This window comes from Bombina bombina, chromosome 5, assembly GCF_027579735.1.
Source record: "Bombina bombina isolate aBomBom1 chromosome 5, aBomBom1.pri, whole genome shotgun sequence".
Taxonomy (NCBI): Eukaryota; Metazoa; Chordata; class Amphibia; order Anura; family Bombinatoridae; genus Bombina; species Bombina bombina.
This window is the reverse complement of record NC_069503.1, coordinates 1,157,841,180-1,157,865,322: the sequence shown is the minus strand read 5'-3', so window position 1 is coordinate 1,157,865,322 and position 24,143 is coordinate 1,157,841,180. Positions and strand designations below refer to the sequence as shown.

Below are 24,143 nucleotides of genomic sequence, written 5' to 3'. Positions count from 1 at the left end.
TGAATCCAAAATACGAGTCACTTAAAATTCCTGGTAACCATTTACCACGAGAGGACCACACAGGAATACTGCAAAAAACTGCTGGTTTGAGCAGCGGCGCATGAAAGACAGGGTGCACATGACAGGTAGAAGGTAGGGCTAATTTGAATGAAACAGGACCAACCTTCTGAAAGATACAGAATGGTCCAACAAACCGAGGACCAAGTTAAGCCGAGAGATGTTTCAAGTTTAGGTGCTGAGTTGAGAGCCATAATTTACTGTCATAATTTACTGTCGATTGTACAACTACAATCAGTTCTACGTCGATCAGTGAAAGATTAGGAGGAGACCGGAGTAAATTTTGACGAATGTGTCGCCAGTGTCTAAAGATAGAGTGTACTTTTTGAGAGGCAGTTGGAACCTCAGAATCTGGAATCACCAGAGGAAAGGTTCGAGGAAGATAACCCAGGACTGCTTGAGTGAGTGTAGTCTTAAGGGAAGCATTCCTTTGGGTACTGCGAGCTAATTCAGACAGAGACTGACATTCTTTTTTCTTGCTTTTTTTGCATTTTCCATACGGTCTTAACTTTTTCGGAATTGAGGTTGTATGTATTTATGAATAAGTAGAACATTTCTTCTATGTGAAGAACATTAGAATGTGAAATATTCACATTTTTATGTTGGGTTAGCTCACTTGAGAATATGTGATCGGGTTAGTGCACAAGTAGTGAGTTTTTTCCCACTATTTTTGCTCCATTGACTTTTATGGGGGAATAGGTTAATATGCGTACGATATTGTAAGTTCGGCTTTTTGCGTGCATTAGGTTAACTTTTTACTTTGAACTTGTAAATAGCGCTCCACTCGTAATTTAGCCCTAAATGTAGTAAGTCCCCAGCTAAAGACTAAAAGCTACCATCATCTGTAAGGATACATGAGATATGTGCAGGCAACAAGCACTCTGTGACGTAATGGGGACTTCAGCTCATCTGCAGGTTCTGACTTTATAAACTCCTGTAAGAGACAAAACTCAGTAAGATTATCCTGGTGGTGTTAGTTAATGAAAATTATCATTTTTTTATCAGCACTCGTTAAATACCAATGATTTGCAAGACCAATGCCGACAAATGTCTCTCAAACAAAGTATTAGTAATTCCTGCATGTCCCATGGACCCGTAAGGTATATAAGGTCTTGTGCACATATATGGCTCATACAGCTGAGACTCACTGTAACATAATATGGGTCACACACATGCACCAACTAATAAGAGCTGCCTGAGTGAATCTTTCTGTCTAATATAACATAACAAACACACACAAAAAACAGTATGAAAATGTGAGAAGGAACAACTGGTTAAAACGTGCTCGTCCCACTACGCTGATGCATCGTGTCACTCACCATGAGCTGGGACAGCAGCTCTGCCTTGCGAGAGAAGTGAAAGGAACCGGCCTGGGAGCTGTTACAGATGGCGAGGCTGATCATGGAGATGCTTCGGATAAGGCAGAGCTTGAGTGTCAGGTCCTGAGGGAGGACACATGTAGTGCAGGGGTTATAAGTAGGTTATGATGTTACATAGGATAGAAGCAGCATTCAGCGTGTTAGTAATGAAATGAAAGCAACAGTGGTTATGAGTCGCAGCTGTTATGAAAGAGGTTCCTGGCACAGAGCTTAAAGACTACTGAAGATCCCTGGTGCCCACAATTATAAACCCCCTTATTGTGTACACGGATAGCACCAAACATTATTTAATCTTTATGTACCAATAATACAGACAATAAAATCCTTGTATACAGGCAATAGTGATCAGTACAGGGTACACTTATGGGGGCCGAATTATCAAGCTCGCCGGAAACAGTAGTCATGAAGCAGCGGTCTAATGACCGCTGCTCCATAACTTATCCGCTGCCTCTGAGGCTGCGGTCTTCAATCCGCCCGATCCTATACGATCGGGCTGATTGACAACCCCTGCTAGTGACTGATTGGCCGCAAATCTGAATGGGCGGCATTGCACAAGCAGTTCACCTCTGTAGGCATTTATCAATGTGCAGCGGACATGATACGCTACATCATATCATGTCCATCCGGACATTAGGAAATGGGCCCTGTGGTGTCTTTTTACTATCAGCCCCATGAGCTGTGACATCTGTATCACATAAATACTATGTTTTAGCATAGAAACTGTGGACTAACCAGAGAAGACATTTCCTTTTACAGAATAACTGGACTGAGCGAATTTATTATTATTTTTATGTTATGATATTTAGTTTGTAAGCTGTTGAGGACAATGATTATATCCTGAGAAGTGCTGGGTATATTGCCAGTGCTATGCCAATAGAGCTGCACACAAGAGTATAATATCTACACTTGTGAGAGATAGAGACTTGTACACATGTAAATATACAGAGATTTACAGACTCTAATGGAAAGAAAAAGCCTAACGTTTTCATGTAATCGCTATTTAGCTAATAAACAGTGAAGCACACACAATACATAAAACCAAACAAGATCATAAGAACTGCAACAGGAAACACAAGACAGAAAACAAGCAAGCTACTCATTCAGATGCTGTGTATCGTGTGGGTTAGGACACAATAAAAAAAACATAATTTATGCTTACCTGATAAATTTATTTCTCTTGTGGTGTATCCAGTCCACGGATCATCCATTACTTGTGGGATATTCTCATTCCCAACAGGAAGTTGCAAGAGGATCACCCACAGCAGAGCTGCTATATAGCTCCTCCCCTAACTGCCATATCCAGTCATTCGACCGAAGACAAGCAGAGAAAGGAGAAACCATAGGGTGCAGTGGTGACTGAAGTTTAGAATTTAAAAAATACCTGCCTTAAAAAGACAGGGCGGGCCGTGGACTGGATACATCACAAGAGAAATAAATTTATCAGGTAAGCATAAATTATGTTTTCTCTTGTAAGGTGTATCCAGTCCACAGATCATCCATTACTTGTGGGATACCAATACCAAAGCTAAGTACACGGATGAAGGGAGGGACAAGGCAGGTACTTAAACGGAAGGTACCACTGCCTGTAAAACCTTTCTCCCAAAAATAGCCTCCGAAGAAGCAAAAGTATCAAATTTATAGAATTTTGAAAAAGTATGAAGCGAAGACCAAGTCGCCACCTTGCAAATCTGTTCAACAGAAGCCTCATTTTTAAAGGCCCATGTGGAAGCCACAGCTCTAGTAGAATGAGCTGTAATCCTTTCAGGAGGCTGCTGGCCAGCAGTCTCATAAGCTAAGAGGATTATACTTCTTAGCCAAAATGAAAGAGAGGTTGCCGAAGCCCTTTGGCCTCTCCTCTGTCCAGAGTAGACAACAAACAAAGCAGATGTTTGACGAAAATCCTTAGTAGCTTGCAAATAATACTTTAAAGCACGAACCACATCAAGATTGTGTAATAGACGTTCCTTCTTTGAAGAAGGATTAGGACACAATGATGGAACAACAATCTCCTGATTGATATTCTTATTAGATACCACCTTAGGTAAAAACCCAGGTTTGGTACGCAGAACTACCTTATCTGCATGGAAGATCAGATAAGGAGAATCACATTGTAAGGCAGATAACTCGGAAACTCTACGAGCCGAGGAAATAGCTACCAAAAAAAGAACTTTCCAAAATAAAAGTTTGATATCTATGGAATGAAGAGGTTCAAACGGAACCCCCTAAAGAACTTTAAGCACCAAATTTAAGCTCCAAGGTGGAGCAACAGGTTTAAACACAGGCTTGATTCTAACTAAAGCCTGACAAAATGCCTGAACGTCTGGAACATCCGCCAGACGCTTGTGCAAAAGAATAGACAGCGCAGAAATCTGTCCCTTTAAGGAACTAGCTGACAATCCTTTCTCCAATCCTTCTTGGAGAAAAGATAATATCCTGGGAATCCTGACCTTACTCCATGAGTAGTCCTTGGATTCACACCAATAAAGATATTTACACCATATCTTATGATAGATTTTCCTGGTGACAGGCTTTCGTGCCTGAATTAAGGTATCAATGACTGACTCGGAGAACCCACGCTTAGATAAAATCAAGCGTTCAATCTCCAGGCAGTCAGCCTCAGAGAAATTAGATATGGATGGTTGAAAGGACCTTGAAGTAGAAGGTCCTGTCTCAGCGGCAGAGTCCATGGTGGAAAGGATGACATGTCCACCAGATCTGCATACCAAGTCCTGCGTTGCCACGCAGGCGCAATCAAGATCACCGATGCTCTCTCCTGCTTGATTTTGGCAATCAGACGAGGGAGCAGAGGAAACGGTGAAAACACATAAGCCAGGTTGAAGGACCAAGGCGCTGCTAGAGCATCTATCAGCGTTGCCTTGGGGTCCCTGGACCTGGATCCGTAACAAGGAAGCTTGGCGTTCTGGCGAGACGCCATGAGATCCAGTTCTGGTTCGCCCCAACGATGGACCAGTTGAGCAAACACCTCCGGATGGAGTTCCCACTCCCCCGGATGAAAAGTCTGACGACTTAGAAAATCCGCCTCCCAGTTCTCTACGCCTGGGATGTGGATTGCTGACAGGTGGCAAGAGTGAGACTCTGCCCAGCGAATTATCTTTGAGACTTCTAACATCGCTAGGGAACTCCTGGTTCCCCCTTGATGGTTGATGTAAGCCACAGTCGTGATGTTGTCCGACTGAAATCTGATGAACCTCAGTGTTGCTAACTGAGGCCAAGCTAGAAGAGCATTGAATATTGCTCTTAACTCCAGAATATTTATTGGGAGGAGTTTCTCCTCCTGAGTCCACGATCCCTGAGCCTCCAGGGAGTTCCAGACTGCGCCCCAACTGGCATCTGTTGTTACAATCGTCCAATCTGGCCTGCGAAAGGTCATACCCTTGGACAGATGGACCCGAGAAAGCCACCAGAGAAGAGAATCTCTGGTCTCTTGATCCAGATTTAGTAGAGGGGACAAATCTGAGTAATTCCCATTCCACTTAGCATGCATAATTGCAGCGGTCTGAGATGCAGGCGCGCAAATGGCACTATGTCCATTGCCGCTACCATTAAGCCGATTACTTCCATGCACTGAGCCACTGACGGGCGTGGAATGGAATGAAGGACACGGCAAGCATTTAGAAGTTTTGATAACCTGGACTCCGTCAGGTAAATTTTCATCTCTACAGAATCTATAAGAGTCCCTAGGAAGGAGACTCTTGTGAGTGGTGATAGAGAACTCTTTTCCACGTTCACTTTCCACCCATGCGACCTCAGAAATGCCAGAACTATCTCTGTTTGAGACTTGGCAATTTGAAAGCTTGACGCCTGTATCAGGATGCCACCGCTATGCCTCGCGGTCTTAGAACCGCCAGAAGTGAGCCCAGAACCTTTGTAAAAATTCTCGGGGCAGTGGCCAACCCGAAGGGAAGAGCTACAAATTGGTAATGCCTGTCTAGAAAGGCAAACCTTAGTAACCGATGATGATCTTTGTGAATCGGTATGTGAAGGTAGGCATCCTTTAAGTCCACTGTGGTCATGTACTGACCCTCTGGGATCATGGGTAGGATGGTCCGAATAGTTTCCATTTTGAATGATGGAACTCTGAGGAATTTGTTTAAGATCTTTAGATCCAAGATTGGTCTGAAGGTTCCCTCTTTCTTGGGAACCACAAACAGATTTGAATAAAATCCCTGTCCTTGTTCCGTCCGCGGAACTGGATGGATCGCTCCAATTACTAGGAGGTCTTGCACACAGCTTAGGAATGCCTCTTTCTTTATCTGGTTTGCTGATAACCTGGAAAGATGAAATCTCCCTTGTGGAGGAGAAGCTTTGAAGTCCAGAAGATATCCCTGAGATATGATCTCCAACGCCCAGGGATCCTGAACATCTCTTGCCCACGCCTGGGCGAAGAGAGAAAGTCTGCCCCACACTAGATCCGTTTCCGGATAGGGGGCCGTTCCTTCATGCTGTCTTGGGGGCAGCAGCAGGCTTTCTGGCCTGCTTGCCCTTGTTCCAGGACTGGTTAGGTTTCCAGGCCTGTCTGGAATGAGCAACAGTTCCCTCTTGTTTTGAAGCGGAGGAAGTTGATGCTGCTCCTGCCTTGAAATTTCGAAAGGCACGAAAATTAGACTGTTTGGCCTTTGATTTGGCCCTGTCCTGAGGAAGGGTATGACCCTTGCCTCCAATAATGTCAGCAATAATTTCCTTCAAGCCAGGCCCGAATAAGGTCTGCCCCTTGAAAGGAATGTTGAGTAATTTAGACTTTGAAGTCACGTCAGCTGACCAGGATTTAAGCCATAGCGCCCTACGCGCCTGGATGGCGAATCCGGAATTCTTAGCCGTTAGTTTAGTCAAATGAACAATGGCATCAGAAACAAATGAGTTAGCTAGCTTAAGCGTTCTAAGCTTGTCAATAATTTCATTCAATGGAGCTGTCTGGATGGCCTCTTCCAGGGCCTCAAACCAGAATGCCGCCGCCGCCGCAGCAGTGACAGGCGCAATGCATGCAAGGGGCTGTAAAATAAAACCTTGTTGAATAAACATTTTCTTAAGGTAACCCTCCAATTTTTTATCCATTGGATCTGAAAAAGCACAACTGTCCTCAACCGGGATAGTGCTTTGCTAAAGTAGAAACTGCTCCCTCCACCTTAGGGACCGTCTGCCATAAGTCCCGTGTAGTGGCGTCTATTGGAAACATTTTTCTAAATATAGGAGGTGGGGAAAAGGGCACACCGGGTCTATCCCACTCCTTGCTAATAATTTCTGTAAGCCTTTTAGGTATAAGAAAAACGTCAGTACACACCGGCACCGCATAGTATCTATCCAGCCTACACAATTTCTCTGGAATTGCAACTGTGTTACAGTCATTCAGAGCAGCTAATACCTCCCCAAGCAATACACGGAGGTTCTCAAGCTTAAATTTAAAATTAGAAATCACTGAATCAGGTTTCCCCGAGTCAGAGATGTCACCCACAGACTGAAGCTCTCCGTCCTCATGTTCTGCATACTGTGACGCAGTATCAGACATGGCTCTAACAGCATTTGCACGCTCTGTATCTCTCCTAACCCCAGAGCTATCACGCTTGCCTCTTAATTCAGGCAATCTAGATAATACCTCTGACAGGGTATTATTCATGATTGCAGCCATGTCCTGCAAGGTAATCGCTATGGGCGTCCCTGATGTAATTGGCGCCATATTAGCGTGCGTCCCCTGAGCGGGAGGCGAAGGGTCTGACACGTGGGGAGAGTTAGTCGGCATAACTTCCCCCTCGACAGAACCCTCTGGTGATAATTCTTTTATAGATAAAGACTGATCTTTACTGTTTAAGGTGAAATCAATACATTTAGTACACATTCTCCTATGGGGCTCCACCATGGCTTTCAAACATAATGAACAAGTAGGTTCCTCTGTGTCAGACATGGTTTAAACAGACTAGCAAGCTTGGAAAACACTTTAAAACAAGTTTACAAGCAATATAAAAAATGTTACTGCGCCTTTAAGAAACACAAATTTTCCCAAATTTTGAAATAACAGTGAAAAAAACATAATTTATGTAAGAACTTACCTGATAAATTCATTTCTTTCATATTAACAAGAGTCCATGAGCTAGTGACGTATGGGATATACATTCCTACCAGGAGGGGCAAAGTTTCCCAAACCTTAAAATGCCTATAAATACACCCCTCACCACACCCACAAATCAGTTTAACGAATAGCCAAGAAGTGGGGTGATAAGAAAAAAGTGCGAAGCATATAAAATAAGGAATTGGAATAATTGTGCTTTATACAAAAAAATCATAACCACCACAAAAAAGGGTGGGCCTCATGGACTCTTGTTAATATGAAAGAAATGAATTTATCAGGTAAGTTCTTACATAAATTATGTTTTCTTTCATGTAATTAACAAGAGTCCATGAGCTAGTGACGTATGGGATAATGACTACCCAAGATGTGGATCTTTCCACACAAGAGTCACTAGAGAGGGAGGGATAAAATAAAGACAGCCAATTCCTGCTGAAAATAATCCACACCCAAAATAAAGTTTAATGAAAAACATAAGCAGAAGATTCAAACCGAAACCACTGCCTGAAGTACCTTTCTACCAAAAACTGCTTCAGAAGAAGAGAATACATCAAAATGGTAGAATTTAGTAAAAGTATGCAAAGAGGACCAAGTCGCTGCTTTGCAAATCTGATCAACTGAAGCTTCATTCCTAAACGCCCAGGAAGTAGAAACTGACCTAGTAGAATGAGCTGTAATCCTCTGAGGCGGAGTCTTACCCGATTTAACATAGGCAAGATGAATTAAAGATTTCAACCAGGATGCCAAAGAAATGGCAGAAGCTTTCTGGCCTTTTCTAGAACCAGAAAAGATGACAAATAGACTAGAAGTCTTTCGGAAAGATTTAGTAGCTTCAACATAATATTTCAAAGCTCTAACAACATCCAAAGAATGTAACGATTTCTCCTTAGAATTCTTAGGATTAGGACATAATGAAGGAACCACGATTTCTCTACTAATGTTGTTGGAATTCACAACCTTAGGTAAAAATTCAAAAGAAGTTCGCAACACCGCCTTATCCTGATGAAAAATCAGAAAAGGAGACTCACAAGAAAGAGCAGATAATTCAGAAACTCTTCTGGCAGAAGAGATGGCCAAAAGGAACAAAACTTTCCAAGAAAGCAATTTAATGTCCAATGAATGCATAGGTTCAAACGGAGGAGCTTGAAGAGCTCCCAGAACCAAATTCAAACTCCATGGAGGAGAAATTGACTTAATGACAGGTTTTATACGAACCAAAGCTTGTACAAAACAATGAATATCAGGAAGAATAGCAATCTTTCTGTGAAAAAGAACAGAAAGAGCAGAGATTTGTCCTTTCAAGGAACTTGCGGACAAACCCTTATCTAAACCATCCTGAAGAAATTGTAATATTCTCGGAATTCTAAAAGAATACCAAGAAAAATGATGAGTAAGACACCAAGAAATATAAGTCTTCCAGACTCTATAATATATCTCTCTAGATACAGATTTACGAGCCTGTAACATAGTATCAATCACAGAGTCAGAGAAACCTCTTTGACTAAGAATCAAGCGTTCAATCTCCATACCTTTAAATTTAAGGATTTCAGATCCGGATGGAAAAAAGGACCTTGCGACAGAAGGTCTGGTCTTAACGGAAGAGTCCATGGTTGGCAAGATGCCATCCGGACAAGATCCGCATACCAAAACCTGTGAGGCCATGCCGGAGCTATTAGCAGAACAAACGAGCATTCCCTCAGAATCTTGGAGATTACTCTTGGAAGGAGAACTAGAGGCGGAAAGATATAGGCAGGATGATACTTCCAAGGAAGTGATAATGCATCCACTGCCTCCGCCTGAGGATCCCGGGATCTGGACAGATACCTGGGAAGTTTCTTGTTTAGATGAGAGGCCATCAGATCTATCTCTGGAAGCCCCCACATTTGAACAATCTGAAGAAATACCTCTGGGTGAAGAGACCATTCGCCCGGATGCAACGTTTGGCGACTGAGATAATCCGCTTCCCAATTGTCTACACCTGGGATATGAACCGCAGAGATTAGACAGGAGCTGGATTCCGCCCAAACCAAAATTCGAGATACTTCTTTCATAGCCAGAGGACTGTGAGTCCCTCCTTGATGATTGATGTATGCCACAGTTGTGACATTGTCTGTCTGAAAACAAATGAACGATTCTCTCTTCAGAAGAGGCCAAAACTGAAGAGCTCTGAAAATTGCACGGAGTTCCAAAATATTGATCGGTAATCTCACCTCCTGAGATTCCCAAACTCCCTGTGCCGTCAGAGATCCCCACACAGCTCCCCAACCTGTGAGACTTGCATCTGTTGAAATTACAGTCCAGGTCGGAAGAACAAAAGAAGCCCCCTGAATTAAACGATGGTGATCTGTCCACCACGTTAGAGAGTGTCGAACAATTGGTTTTAAAGATATTAATTGAGATATCTTCGTGTAATCCCTGCACCATTGGTTCAGCATACAGAGCTGAAGAGGTCGCATGTGAAAACGAGCAAAGGGGATCGCGTCCGATGCAGCAGTCATAAGACCTAGAATTTCCATGCATAAGGCTACCGAAGGGAATGATTGAGACTGAAGGTTTCGACAAGCTGTAATCAATTTTAGACGTCTCTTGTCTGTTAAAGACAGAGTCATGGACACTGAATCTATCTGGAAACCCAGAAAGGTTACCCTTGTTTGAGGAATCAAAGAACTTTTTGGTAAATTGATCCTCCAACCATGATCTTGAAGAAACAACACAAGTCGATTCGTATGAGACTCTGCTAAATGTAAAGACTGAGCAAGTACCAAGATATCGTCCAAATAAGGAAATACCACAATACCCTGTTCTCTGATTACAGACAGAAGGGCACCGAGAATCTTTGTGAAAATTCTTGGAGCTGTAGCAAGGCCAAACGGTAGAGCCACAAATTGGTAATGCTTGTCTAGAAAAGAGAATCTCAGGAACTGAAAATGATCTGGATGAATCGGAATATGCAGATATGCATCCTGTAAATCTATTGTGGACATATAATTCCCTTGCTGAACAAAAGGCAATATAGTCCTTACAGTTACCATCTTGAACGTTGGTATCCTTACATAACGATTCAATAATTTTAGATCCAGAACTGGTCTGAAGGAATTCTCCTTCTTTGGTACAATGAAGAGATTTGAATAAAACCCCATCCCCTGTTCCGGAACTGGAACTGGCATAATTACTCCAGCCAACTCTAGATCTGAAACACAATTCAGAAATGCTTGAGCTTTCACTGGATTTACTGGGACACGGGAAAGAAAAAATCTCTTTGCAGGAGGTCTTATCTTGAAACCAATTCTGTACCCTTCTGAAACAATGCTCTGAATCCAAAGATTGTGAACAGAATTGATCCAAATTTCTTTGAAAAAACGTAACCTGCCCCCTACCAGCTGAACTGGAATGAGGGCCGTACCTTCATGTGAACTTAGAAGCAGGCTTTGCCTTTCTAGCAGGCTTGGATTTATTCCAGACTGGAGATGGTTTCCAAACTGAAACTGCTCCTGAGGACGAAGGATCAGGCTTTTGTTCTTTGTTGAAACGAAAGGAACGAAAACGATTGTTAGCCCTGTTTTTACCTTTAGATTTTTTATCCTGTGGTAAAAAAGTTCCTTTCCCACCAGTAACAGTTGAAATAATAGAATCCAACTGAGAACCAAATAATTTGTTTCCCTGGAAAGAAATGGAAAGTAGAGTTGATTTAGAAGCCATATCAGCATTCCAAGTCTTAAGCCATAAAGCTCTTCTGGCTAAGATAGCTAGAGACATAAACCTAACATCAACTCTAATAATATCAAAAATGGCATCACAGATAAAATTATTAGCATGCTGAAGAAGAATAATAATATCATGAGAATCACGATTTGCTACTTGTTGCGCTAGGGTTTCCAACCAAAAAGTTGAAGCTGCAGCAACATCAGCCAATGATATAGCAGGTCTAAGAAGATTACCTGAACACAGATAAGCTTTTCTTAGAAAGGATTCAATCTTTCTATCTAAAGGATCCTTAAACGAGGTACCATCTGACGTAGGAATGGTAGTACGTTTAGCAAGGGTAGAAATAGCCCCATCAACTTTAGGGATTTTGTCCCAAAATTCTAACCTGTCAGGCGGAACAGGATATAATTGCTTAAAACGTTTAGAAGGAGTAAATGAATTACCCAATTTATCCCATTCTTTGGAAATCACTGCAGAAATAGCATTAGGAACAGGAAAAACTTCTGGAATAACCGCAGGAGCTTTAAAAACCTTATCCAAACGTATAGAATTAGTATCAAGAGGACTAGAATCCTCTATTTCTAAAGCAATTAGTACTTCTTTAAGTAAAGAGCGAATAAATTCCATCTTAAATAAATATGAAGATTTATCAGTATCAATCTCTGAGATAGAATCCTCTGAACCAGAAGAGTCCAAAGAATCAGAATGATGGTGTTCATTTAAAAATTCATCTGTAGAGAGAGAAGATTTAAAAGACTTTTTACGTTTACTAGAAGGAGAAATAACAGACAAAGCCTTCTTTATGGATTCAGAAACAAAATCTCTTATGTTATCAGGAACATTCTGCACCTTAGATGTTGAGGGAACTGCAACAGGCAATGGTACATTACTAAAGGAAATATCTGCTTTAACAAGTTTGTCATGACAATTATTACAAACAACAGCTGGAGGAATAGCTACCAAAAATTTACAGCAGATACACTTAGCTTTGGTAGATCCAGCAGGCAGTGATTTTCCTGTAGTATCTTCTGGCTCAGATGCAACGTGAGACATCTTGCAATATGTAAGAGAAAAAACAACATATAAAGCAAAATAGATCAAATTCCTTATAAGACAGTTTCAGGAATGGGAAAGAATGCCAAATATCAAGCTTCTAGCAACCAGAAGCAAATGAAAAATGAGACTGAAATAATGTGGAGACAAAAGCGACGCCCATATTTTTTAGCGCCAAATAAGACGCCCACATTATTTGGCGCCTAAATGCTTTTGGCGCCAAAAATGACGCCACATCCGGAACGCCGACATTTTTGGCGCAAAATAACGTCAAAAAATGACGTAACTTCCGGCGACACGTATGACGCCGGAAACGGAAAAGAATTTTTGCGCCAAAAAAGTCCGCGCCAAGAATGACGCAATAAAATGAAGCATTTTCAGCCCCCGCGAGCCTAACAGCCCACAGGGAAAAAAGTCAAATTTTTGAGGTAAGAAAAATATGATAATTCAATGCATAATCCCAAATATGAAACTGACTGTCTGAAAATAAGGAAAGTTGAACATTCTGAGTCAAGGCAAATAAATGTTTGAATACATATATTTAGAACTTTATAAATAAAGTGCCCAACCATAGCTTAGAGTGTCACAGAAAATAAGACTTACTTACCCCAGGACACTCATCTACATGTTTGTAGAAAGCCAAACCAGTACTGAAACGAGAATCAGTAGAGGTAATGGTAAATATAAGAGTATATTGTCGATCTGAAAAGGGAGGTAAGAGATGAATCTCTACGACCGATAACAGAGAACCTTATGAAATAGACCCCGTAGAAGGAGATCACTGCATTCAATAGGCAATACTCTCTTCACATCCCTCTGACATTCACTGCACGCTGAGAGGAAAACCGGGCTCCAACTTGCTGCGGAGCGCATATCAACGTAGAATCTAGCACAAACTTACTTCACCACCTCCCTTGGAGGCAAAGTTTGTAAAACTGATTTGTGGGTGTGGTGAGGGGTGTATTTATAGGCATTTTAAGGTTTGGGAAACTTTGCCCCTCCTGGTAGGAATGTATATCCCATACGTCACTAGCTCATGGACTCTTGTTAATTACATGAAAGAAATGCAGTTACACTAACGAAATTTTGACATTGTATGTAATAAGTTAGCAGAGCATTGCACCCACTTGCAAATGGATGATTAACCCCTTAATACCAAAAACGGAATAACAAATGACAAAAACGTTTTTTAAACAGTCACAACAACTGCCACAGCTCTACTGTGGCTTTTTACCTCCCTCAATACGACTTTTGAAGCCTTTTGAGCCCTTCAGAGAAGTCCTGCATCATGCAGGAAGAAGCTGGATGTCTGTGTCTGTAATTTTTCCTGTGCAAAAAAACGCCAAAATATGCCCCTCCCACTCATATTACAACAGTGGGAAGCCTCAGGGAACTGTTTCTAGGCAAAATTCAAGCCAGCCATGTGGAAAAAACTAGGCCCCAATAAGTTTTATCACCAAACATATGTAAAAAAACGATTAAACATGCCAGCAAACGTTTTAAAATACACTTTTATAAGAGTATGTATCTCTATTAATAAGCCTGATACAAGTCGCTATCACTGCATTTAAGGCTTTACTTACATTACTTCGGTATCAGCAGCATTTTCTATCAAATTCCATCCCTAGAAAAATATTTTAACTGCACATACCTTATTACAGGAAAACCTGCACGCTATTCCCCCTCTGAAGTTACCTCACTCCTCAGAATATGTGAGAAAAGCAAAGGATCTTAGTTACTTCTGCTAAGATCATAGAAAACGCAGGCAGATTCTTCTTCTAAATACTGCCTGAGATAAACAGTACACTCCGGTACCATTTAAAAATAACAAACTTTTGATTGAAGAAATAAACTAAGTATAAAACACCACAGTCCTCTTACGACCTCCATCTTAGTTGAGAGTTGCAAGAGAATGACTGGATATGGCAGTGAGGGGAGGAGCTATATAGCAGCTCTGCTGTGGGTGATCCTCTTGCAACTTAATGTTGGGAAGGAGAATATCCCACAAGTAATGGATGATCCGTGGACTGGATACACTTAACAAGAGAAATAAGGAGCTCAGTTTTAGGGCCTGATGATGTAAAGCTTTCTGCTCAGACGAGGCTATCTAAAATGATCCTCCAGCACTGTAAGATGAAAGTGAAATTCCTAAATAGCAGATTTTGCTTTACTTCTCCAAAGGGTGTTCCCAGCATTTGTGCATGTGAAGGAGACACAAGCCCAGTAAACTATAGCTCTGACATGAAAGTTCTGCTGCATTTACACATTGTGCATTGTATTTTATAACAATTTACACTTCAGATTAAGTTTAATTTCATTTAAACTTTCTACTTTATATTTTGTATACAGTAGTGTATTTAGGATTGTGTTTTTACAAATTATGATTAAATTTCAACAGTTTCTGTATAACTAACACATTAGGACCATGTTTTGTATATTTGTGTGTATCATTTATAAATTACATTGCACTTCTTCTATTTCTTCTATTTAAAATAAGACTGAAAAACTTACAGCTTCAGTTTAACACAGAGCTTCATTACTTTCTATGGACCTGATAAGAAACAATTCTCTAGTTTGGAGAACAATTATAGTGAAGACTTCACAGGGGCTGAACTCACTGAATTCTATAAGAAAAAGAGAGGAACCTGGAAGTCCCAAAGAGATGAGAAAGTATAGAAGCTCTCTGGGATACATATTTTCACAGAGGAGAAAGAAGGCAACTGGAGAACACCTGTGGCTGATATAAAGATTCAGCTTGCATCAATTACAAATTAAACTGAAAAATTTCCACTACAATTTAACTTTATTATGCCTATAGTTACTATATATTACTTTTCTGTCAGTTAAATAAGTGAATTTTGGATATTGAGCAGATTTCATCTGCATACAGCTGGCAAGACAATTCATTATATTATAATATGATAATATTATGATAATGAGCTCACTACACTGTATAATGATGTGAGTATCTATACACTGATAATGAGCACACTGTACTGTATAATGATGTGAGTATCTATACACTGATAATGAGCACACTGCACTGTATAATGTTGTGAGTATCTATACACTGATAATAAGCACGCTGTACTGTATAATGATGTGAGTATCTATACACTGATAATGAGCACACTGCACTGTATAATGATGTGAGTATCTATACACTGATAATGAGCACACTGTACTGTATAATGATGTGAGTATCTATACACTGATAATGAGCACACTGTACTGTATAATGATGTGAGTATCTATACACTGATAATGAGCACACTGTACTGTATAATGATGTGAGTATCTATACACTGATAATGAGCACACTGCACTGTATAATGATGTGAGTATTTATACACTGATAATGATGTGAGTATCTAAACACTGATAATGAGCACACTGTATAATGATGTGAGTATCTATACACTGATAATGAGCACACTGTACTGTATGATGTGAGTATCTATACACTGATAATGAGCTCACTACACTGTATAATGATGTGAGTATCTATACAATGATAATAAGCATGCTGTACTGTATAATGATGTGAGTATCTATACACTGATAATGAGCACACTGCACTGTATAATGATGTGAGTAATTATACACTGATAATGATGTGAGTATCTAAACACTGATAATGAGCACACTGTATAATGATGTGAGTATCGATACACTTATAATGAGCACACTGTACTGTATAATGATGTGAGTATCTATACACTGATAATGAGCACACTGTACTGTATAATACTGTGAGTATCTATACACTGATAATGAGCACACTGTACTGTATAATGATGTGAGTATCTATACACTGATAATGAGCACACTATACTGTATAATGATGAGTATCTATACACTGATAATGAGCAGACTGTACTGTATAATGATGTGAGTATCTATAAACTGATAATAAGCATGCTGTACTGTATAATGATGTGAGTATCTATACACTGATAATGAGCACACTGCACTGTATAATGATGTGAGTATCTATACACTGATAATGAGCAAACTGCACTGTATAATGATGTGAGTATCTATACACTGATAATGAGCACACTGTACTGTATAATGATGAGAGTATCTATACACTGATACTGAGCACACTGTACTGTATAATGATGAGAGTATCTATACACTGATAAGGAGCACACTGTACTGTATAATGATGTGAGTATCTATACACTGATAATGAGCAAACTGCACTGTATAATGATGTGAGTATCTATACACTGATAATGAGCACACTGTACTGTATAATTATGTGAGTATCTATACACTGTATAATGAGCACACTGTACTGTATAATGATGTGAGTATATATACACTGATAATGAGCACACTGTACTGTATAATGATGTGAGTATCTATACACTGATAATGAGCACACTGTACTGTATAATGATGTGAGTATCTATACACTGATAATGAGCACACTGTACTGTATAATGATGTGAGTATCTATACACTGATAATGAGCACACTGTATAATGATGTGAGTATCTATACACTGATAATGAGCACACTGTACTGTATAATGATGTCAGTATCTATACACTGATAATGAGCACGCTGTACTGTATAATGATGTGAGTATCTATACACTGATAATGAGCACATTGCACTGTATAATGATGTGAGTATCTATACACTGATAATGAGGTGAGTATCTATATACTGATAATGAGCACACTGTACTGTATAATGATGTGAGTATCTATATACTGATAATGAGCACACTGTACTGTATAATGATGTGAGTATTTATACACTGATAATGAGCACACTGTACTGTATAATGATGTGAGTATCTATATACTGATAATGAGCACACTGTACTGTATAATGATGTGAGTATCTATACACTGATAATAAGCACACTGTACTGTATAATGAGGTGAGTATCTATACACTGATAATGAGCACACTGCACTGTATAATGATGTGAGTATCTATACACTGATAATGAGCACGCTGTACTGTATAATGATGTGAGTATCTATACACTGATAATGAGCACACTGCACTGTATAATGATGTGAGTATCTATACACTGATAATGAGCACACTATACTGTATAACGATGTGAGTATCTATACACTGATAATGAGCACACTGTACTGTATAATGATGTGAGTATCTATACACTGATAATGAGCACACTGCACTGTATAATGATGTGAGTATCTATACACTGATAATGAGCACACTGTGCTGTATAATGATGTGAGTATCTATACACTGATAATGAGCACACTGTACTGTATAATGATGTGAGTATCTATACACTGATAATGAGCACACTGTACTGTATAATGATGTGAGTATCTATATACTGATAATGAGCACACTGTACTGTATAATGATGTGAGTATCTATACACTGATAATGAGCACACTGTACTGTATAATGATGTGAGTATCTATACACTGATAATGAGCACACTGCACTGTATAATGATGTGAGTATCTATATACTGATAATGAGCACACTGTACTGTATAATGATGTGAGTATCTATACACTGATAATGAGCACACTGTACTGTATAATGATGTGAGTATCTATACACTGATAATGAGCACACTGTACTGTATACTGATGTGAGTATCTATACACTGATAATGAGCACACTGTACTGTATAATGATGTGAGTATCTATACACTGATAATGAGCACACTGTACTGTATAATGATGTGAGTATCTATACACTGATAATGAGCACACTGTACTGTATACTGATGTGAGTATCTATACACTGATAATAAGCACACTGTACTGTATAATGAGGTGAGTATCTATACACTGATAATGAGCACACTGCACTGTATAATGATGTGAGTATCTATACACTGATAATGAGCACACTGTACTGTATAATGATGAGTATCTATACACTGATAATGAGCACACTGTACTGTATAATGATGTGAGTATCTATACACTGATAATGAGAACACTGTACTGTATAATGATGTGAGTATCTATACACTGATAATGAGCACACTGTACTGTATAATGATGTGCGTATCTATACACTGATAATGAGCACACTGTACTGTATAATGATGTGCGTATCTATACACTGATAATGAGCACACTGTACTGTATAATGATGTGAGTATCTATACACTGATAATGAGCACACTATACTGTATAATGATGTGAGTATCTATACACTGATAACGAGCACACTGTACTGTATAATGATGTGAGTATCTATACACTGATAATGAGCACACTGCACTGTATAATGATGTGAGTATCTATACACTGATAATGAGCACACTGTACTGTATAATGATGTGAGTATCTATACACTGATAATGAGCACACTGTACTGTATAATGATGTGAGTATCTATACACTGTATAATGAGCATACTGTACTGTATAATGATGTGAGTATCTATACACTGATAATGAGCACACTGTACTGTATAATGATGTGAGTATCTATACACTGATAATGAGCACACTGTACTGTATAATGATGTGAGTATCTATATACTGATAATGAGCACGCTGCACTGTATAATGATGTGAGTATCTATACACTGATAATGAGCACACTGTACTGTATAATGATGTGAGTATCTATACACTGATAATGAGCATACTGTACTGTATAATGATGTGAGTTTCTATACACTGATAATGAGCATACTGTACTGTATAATGATGTGAGTATCTATACACTGATAATGAGCACACTGTACTGTATAATGATGTGAGTATCTATACACTGATAATGAGCACACTGTACTGTATAATGATGTGAGTATCTATACACTGATAATGAGCACACTGTACTGTATAATGATGTGAGTATCTATACACTGATAATGAGCACACTGTACTGTATAATGATGTGAGTATCTATACACTGATAATGAGCACACTGTACTGTATAATGATGTCAGTATCTATACACTGATAATGAGCACGCTGTACTGTATAATGATGTGAGTATCTATACACTGATAATGAGCACATTGCACTGTATAATGATGTGAGTATCTATACACTGATAATGAGCACATTGCACTGTATAATGATGTGAGTATCTATACACTGATAATGAGCACACTGTACTGTATAATGATGTGAGTATTTATACACTGATAATGAGCACACTGTACTGTATAATGATGTGAGTATCTATATACTGATAATGAGCACACTGTACTGTATAATGATGTGAGTATCTATACACTGATAATAAGCACACTGTACTGTATAATGAGGTGAGTATCTATACACTGATAATGAGCACACTGCACTGTATAATGATGTGAGTATCTATACACTGATAATGAGCACGCTGTACTGTATAATGATGTGAGTATCTATACACTGATAATGAGCACACTGCACTGTATAATGATGTGAGTATCTATACACTGATAATGAGCACACTGTGCTGTATAATGATGTGAGTATCTATACACTGATAATGAGCACACTGTACTGTATAATGATGTGAGTATCTATATACTGATAATGAGCACACTGTACTGTATAATGATGTGAGTATCTATACACTGATAATGAGCACACTGTACTGTATAATGATGTGAGTATCTATACACTGATAATGAGCACACTGTACTGTATAATGATGTGAGTATCTATACACTGATAATGAGCACACTGTACTGTATAATGATGTGAGTATCTATACACTGATAATGAGCACACTACACTGTATAATGATGTGAGTATCTATACACTGATAATGAGCACACTGTACTGTATAATGAGGTGAGTATCTATACACTGATAATGAGCACACTGTACTGTATAATGATGTGAGTATCTATACACTGATAATGAGCACACTGTACTGTATAATGATGTGAGTATCTATACACTGATAATGAGCACACTACACTGTATAATGATGTGAGTATCTATACACTGATAATGAGCACACTGTACTGTATAATGATGTGAGTATTTATACACTGATAATGAGCACACTGTACTGTATAATGATGTGAGTATCTATACACTGATAATGAGCACACTGTACTGTATAATGATGTGAGTATCTATACACTGATAATGAGCACTGTATAATGATGTGAGTATCAATACACTGATAATGAGCATGCTGTACTGTATAATGATGTGAGTATCTATACACTGATAATGAGCACAATGTACTGTATAATGATGTGAGTATCTATACACTGATAATGAGCACACTGTACTGTATAATGATGTGAGTATCTATACACTGATAATGAGCACACTGTGCTGTATAATGATGTGAGTATCTATACACTGATAATGAGCACACTGTACTGTATAATGATGTGAGTATCTATACACTGATAATGAGCACACTGTGCTGTATAATGATGTGAGTATCTATACACTGATAATGAGCACACTGTACTGTATAATGATGTGAGTATCTAAACACTGTATAATGAGCACACTGTACTGTATAATGATGTGAGTATCTATACACTGATAATGCAAACACTGTACTGTATAATGATGTGAGTATATATACACTGATAATGACACACTGCACTGTATAATGATGTGAGTATCTATACACTGATAATGAGCACACTGTACTGTATAATGATGTGAGTATCTATACACTGATAATGAGCACACTGTATAATGATGTGAGTATCTATACACTGATAATGAGCACACTGTATAATGATGTGAGTATCTATACACTGATAATGAGCACGCTGTACTGTATAATGATGTGAGTATTTATACACTGATAATGAGCACACTGTATAATGATGCGAGTATCTATACACCGATAATGAGCACACTGTACTGTATAATGATGTGAGTATCTATACACTGTATAATGAGCACACTGTACTGTATAATGATGTGAGTATCTATACACTGATAATGAGCACACTGTATAATGATGTGAGTATCTATACACTGATAATGAGCACACTGTATAATGATGTGAGTATCTATACACTGATAATGAGCACGCTGTACTGTATAATGATGTGAGTATTTATACACTGATAATGAGCACACTGTATAATGATGTGAGTATCTATACACTGATAATGAGCATGCTGTACTGTATAATGATGTGAGTATCTATACACTGTATAATGAGCACACTGTACTTTATAATGATGTGAGTATCTATACACTGTATAATGAGCACACTGTACTGTATAATGATGTGAGTATCTATACACTGATAATGAGCACGCTGTACTGTATAATGATGTGAGTATCTATACACTGATAATGAGCACACTGTACTATATAATGATGTGAGTATCTATACACTGATAATGAGCACACTGCACTGTATAATGATGTGAGTATCTATACACTGATAATGAGCACACTGCACTGTATAATGATGTGAGTATCTATACACTGATAATGATCACACTGTACTGTATAATGATGTGAGTATCTATACACTGATAATGATCACACTGTACTGTATAATGATGTGAGTATCTATACACTGATAATGATCACAATGTACTGTATAATGATGTGAGTATCTATACACTGATAATGAGCATACTGTACTGTATAATGATGTGAGTATCTATACACTGATAATGAGCATGCTGTACTGTATAATGATGTGAGTATCTATATACTGATAATGAGCACACTGTACTGTATAATGATGTGAGTATCTATACACTGATAATGAGCACACTGTACTGTATAATGATGTGAGTATCTATACACTGATAATGACACACAGTACTGTATAATGATGTGAGTATCTATACACTGATAATGAGCATGCTGTACTGTATAATGATGTGAGTATCTATACACTGATAATTAGCACACTGCACTGTATAATGATGTATCTATACACTGATAATAAGCACACTGTACTGTATAATGATGTGAGTATCTATACACTGATAATGAGCACACTGTACTGTATAATGATGTGAGTATATATACACTGATAATGAGCACACTGTACTGTATAATGATGTGAGTACCTATACACTGATAATGAGCACACTGTACTATATAATGATGTGAGTATCTATACACTGATAATGAGCACACTGTACTGTATAATGATGTGAGTATCTATACACTGATAATGAGCACACTGTACTGTATAATGATGTGAGTATCTATACACTGATAATGAGCACACTGTACTGTATAATGATGTGAGTATATATACACTGATAATGAGCACACTGTACTGTATAATGATGTATCTATACACTGATAATGAGCACACTGCACTGTATAATGATGTGAGTATCTATACACTGATAATGAGCACACTGTACTGTATAATTATGTGAGTATCTATACACTGTATAATGAGCACACTGTACTATATAATGATGTGAGTATCTATACACTGATAATGAGCACACTGTACTGTATAATGATGTGAGTATCTATACACTGATAATTAGCACACTGCACTGTATAATGATGTGAGTATCTATACACTGATAATGAGCACACTGTACTGTATAATGATGTGAGTATCTATACACTGATAATGAGCACACTGTACTGTATAATGATGTGAGTATCTATACACTGATAATGAGCACACTGTACTGTATAATGATGTGAGTATCTATACACTGTATAATGAGCACACTGCACTGTATAATGATGTGAGTATCTATACACTGATAATGAGCACACTGTACTGTATAATGAAGTGAGTATATATACACTGATAATGATGTGAGTATCTATACACTGATAATGAGCACACTGTACTGTATAATGATGTGAGTATCTATACACTGATAATGAGCACACTGTACTGTATAATGATGTGAGTATCTATACACTGATAATGAGCACACTGTACTGTATAATGATGTGAGTATCTATACACTGATAATGAGCACACTGTACTGTATAATGATGTGAGTATCTATACACTGATAATGAGCACACTACACTGTATAATGATGTGAGTATCTATACACTGATAATGAGCACCCTGCACTATATAATGATGTGAGTATATATACACTGATAATGACACACTGTACTGTATAATGATGCGAGTATCTATACACTGATAATGAGCACACTGTATAATGATGTGAGTATCTATACACTGATAATGAGCACACTGTATTGTATACAGATGTGAGTATCTATACACTGATAATGAGCAAACTGCACTGTATAATGATGTGAGTATCTATACACTGATAATGAGCACACTGTACTGTATAATGACGTGAGTATTTATACACTGATAATGTGCACACTGTACTGTATAATGACGTGAGTATTTATACACTGATAATGTGCACACTGTACTGTATAATGATGTGAGTATCTATACACTGATAATGAGCACACTGTACTGTATAATGATGTGAGTATCTATACACTGATAATGAGCACACTGTATAATGATGTGAGTATCTATACACTGTTAATGAGCACACTGTATAATGATGTGAGTATCTATACACTGTATAATGAGCACACTGCACTGTATAATGATGTGAGTAACTATACACTGATAATGAGCACACTGTACTCTATAATGATGTGAGTATCTATACACTGATAATGAGCACACTGTACTGTATAATGATGTGAGTATCTATACACTGATAATGAGCACACTGTACTGTATAATGATGTGAGTATCTATACACTGATAATGAGCACACTGTACTGTATAATGATGTGAGTATCTATACACTGATAATGAGCACACTGTACTGTATAATGATGTGAGTATCTATACACTGATAATGAGCACACTGTACTGTATAATGATGTGAGTATCTATACACTGATAATGAGCACACTGTACTGTATAATGATGTGAGTATATATACACTGATAATGAGCACACTGTACTGTATAATG

At 38.5% G+C, this 24,143-nt stretch overlaps 1 protein-coding gene across 1 annotated transcript in view; it reads right to left on the bottom strand.

Moving 5' to 3' along the window:
- The window catches only part of MROH1 (maestro heat like repeat family member 1), a 1,587,326-nt gene that overhangs the window by 591,230 nt on the left and 971,953 nt on the right, over nt 1-24,143 (bottom strand). The window contains exons 22-23 of the mRNA XM_053715983.1: nt 1,377-1,499; nt 912-991 (exon numbers count right to left, since the gene is read on the bottom strand). Of these exons, the coding sequence (XP_053571958.1) occupies nt 912-991; nt 1,377-1,499 (203 nt within the window). The remainder of the gene's footprint in view (nt 1-911; nt 992-1,376; nt 1,500-24,143) is intronic.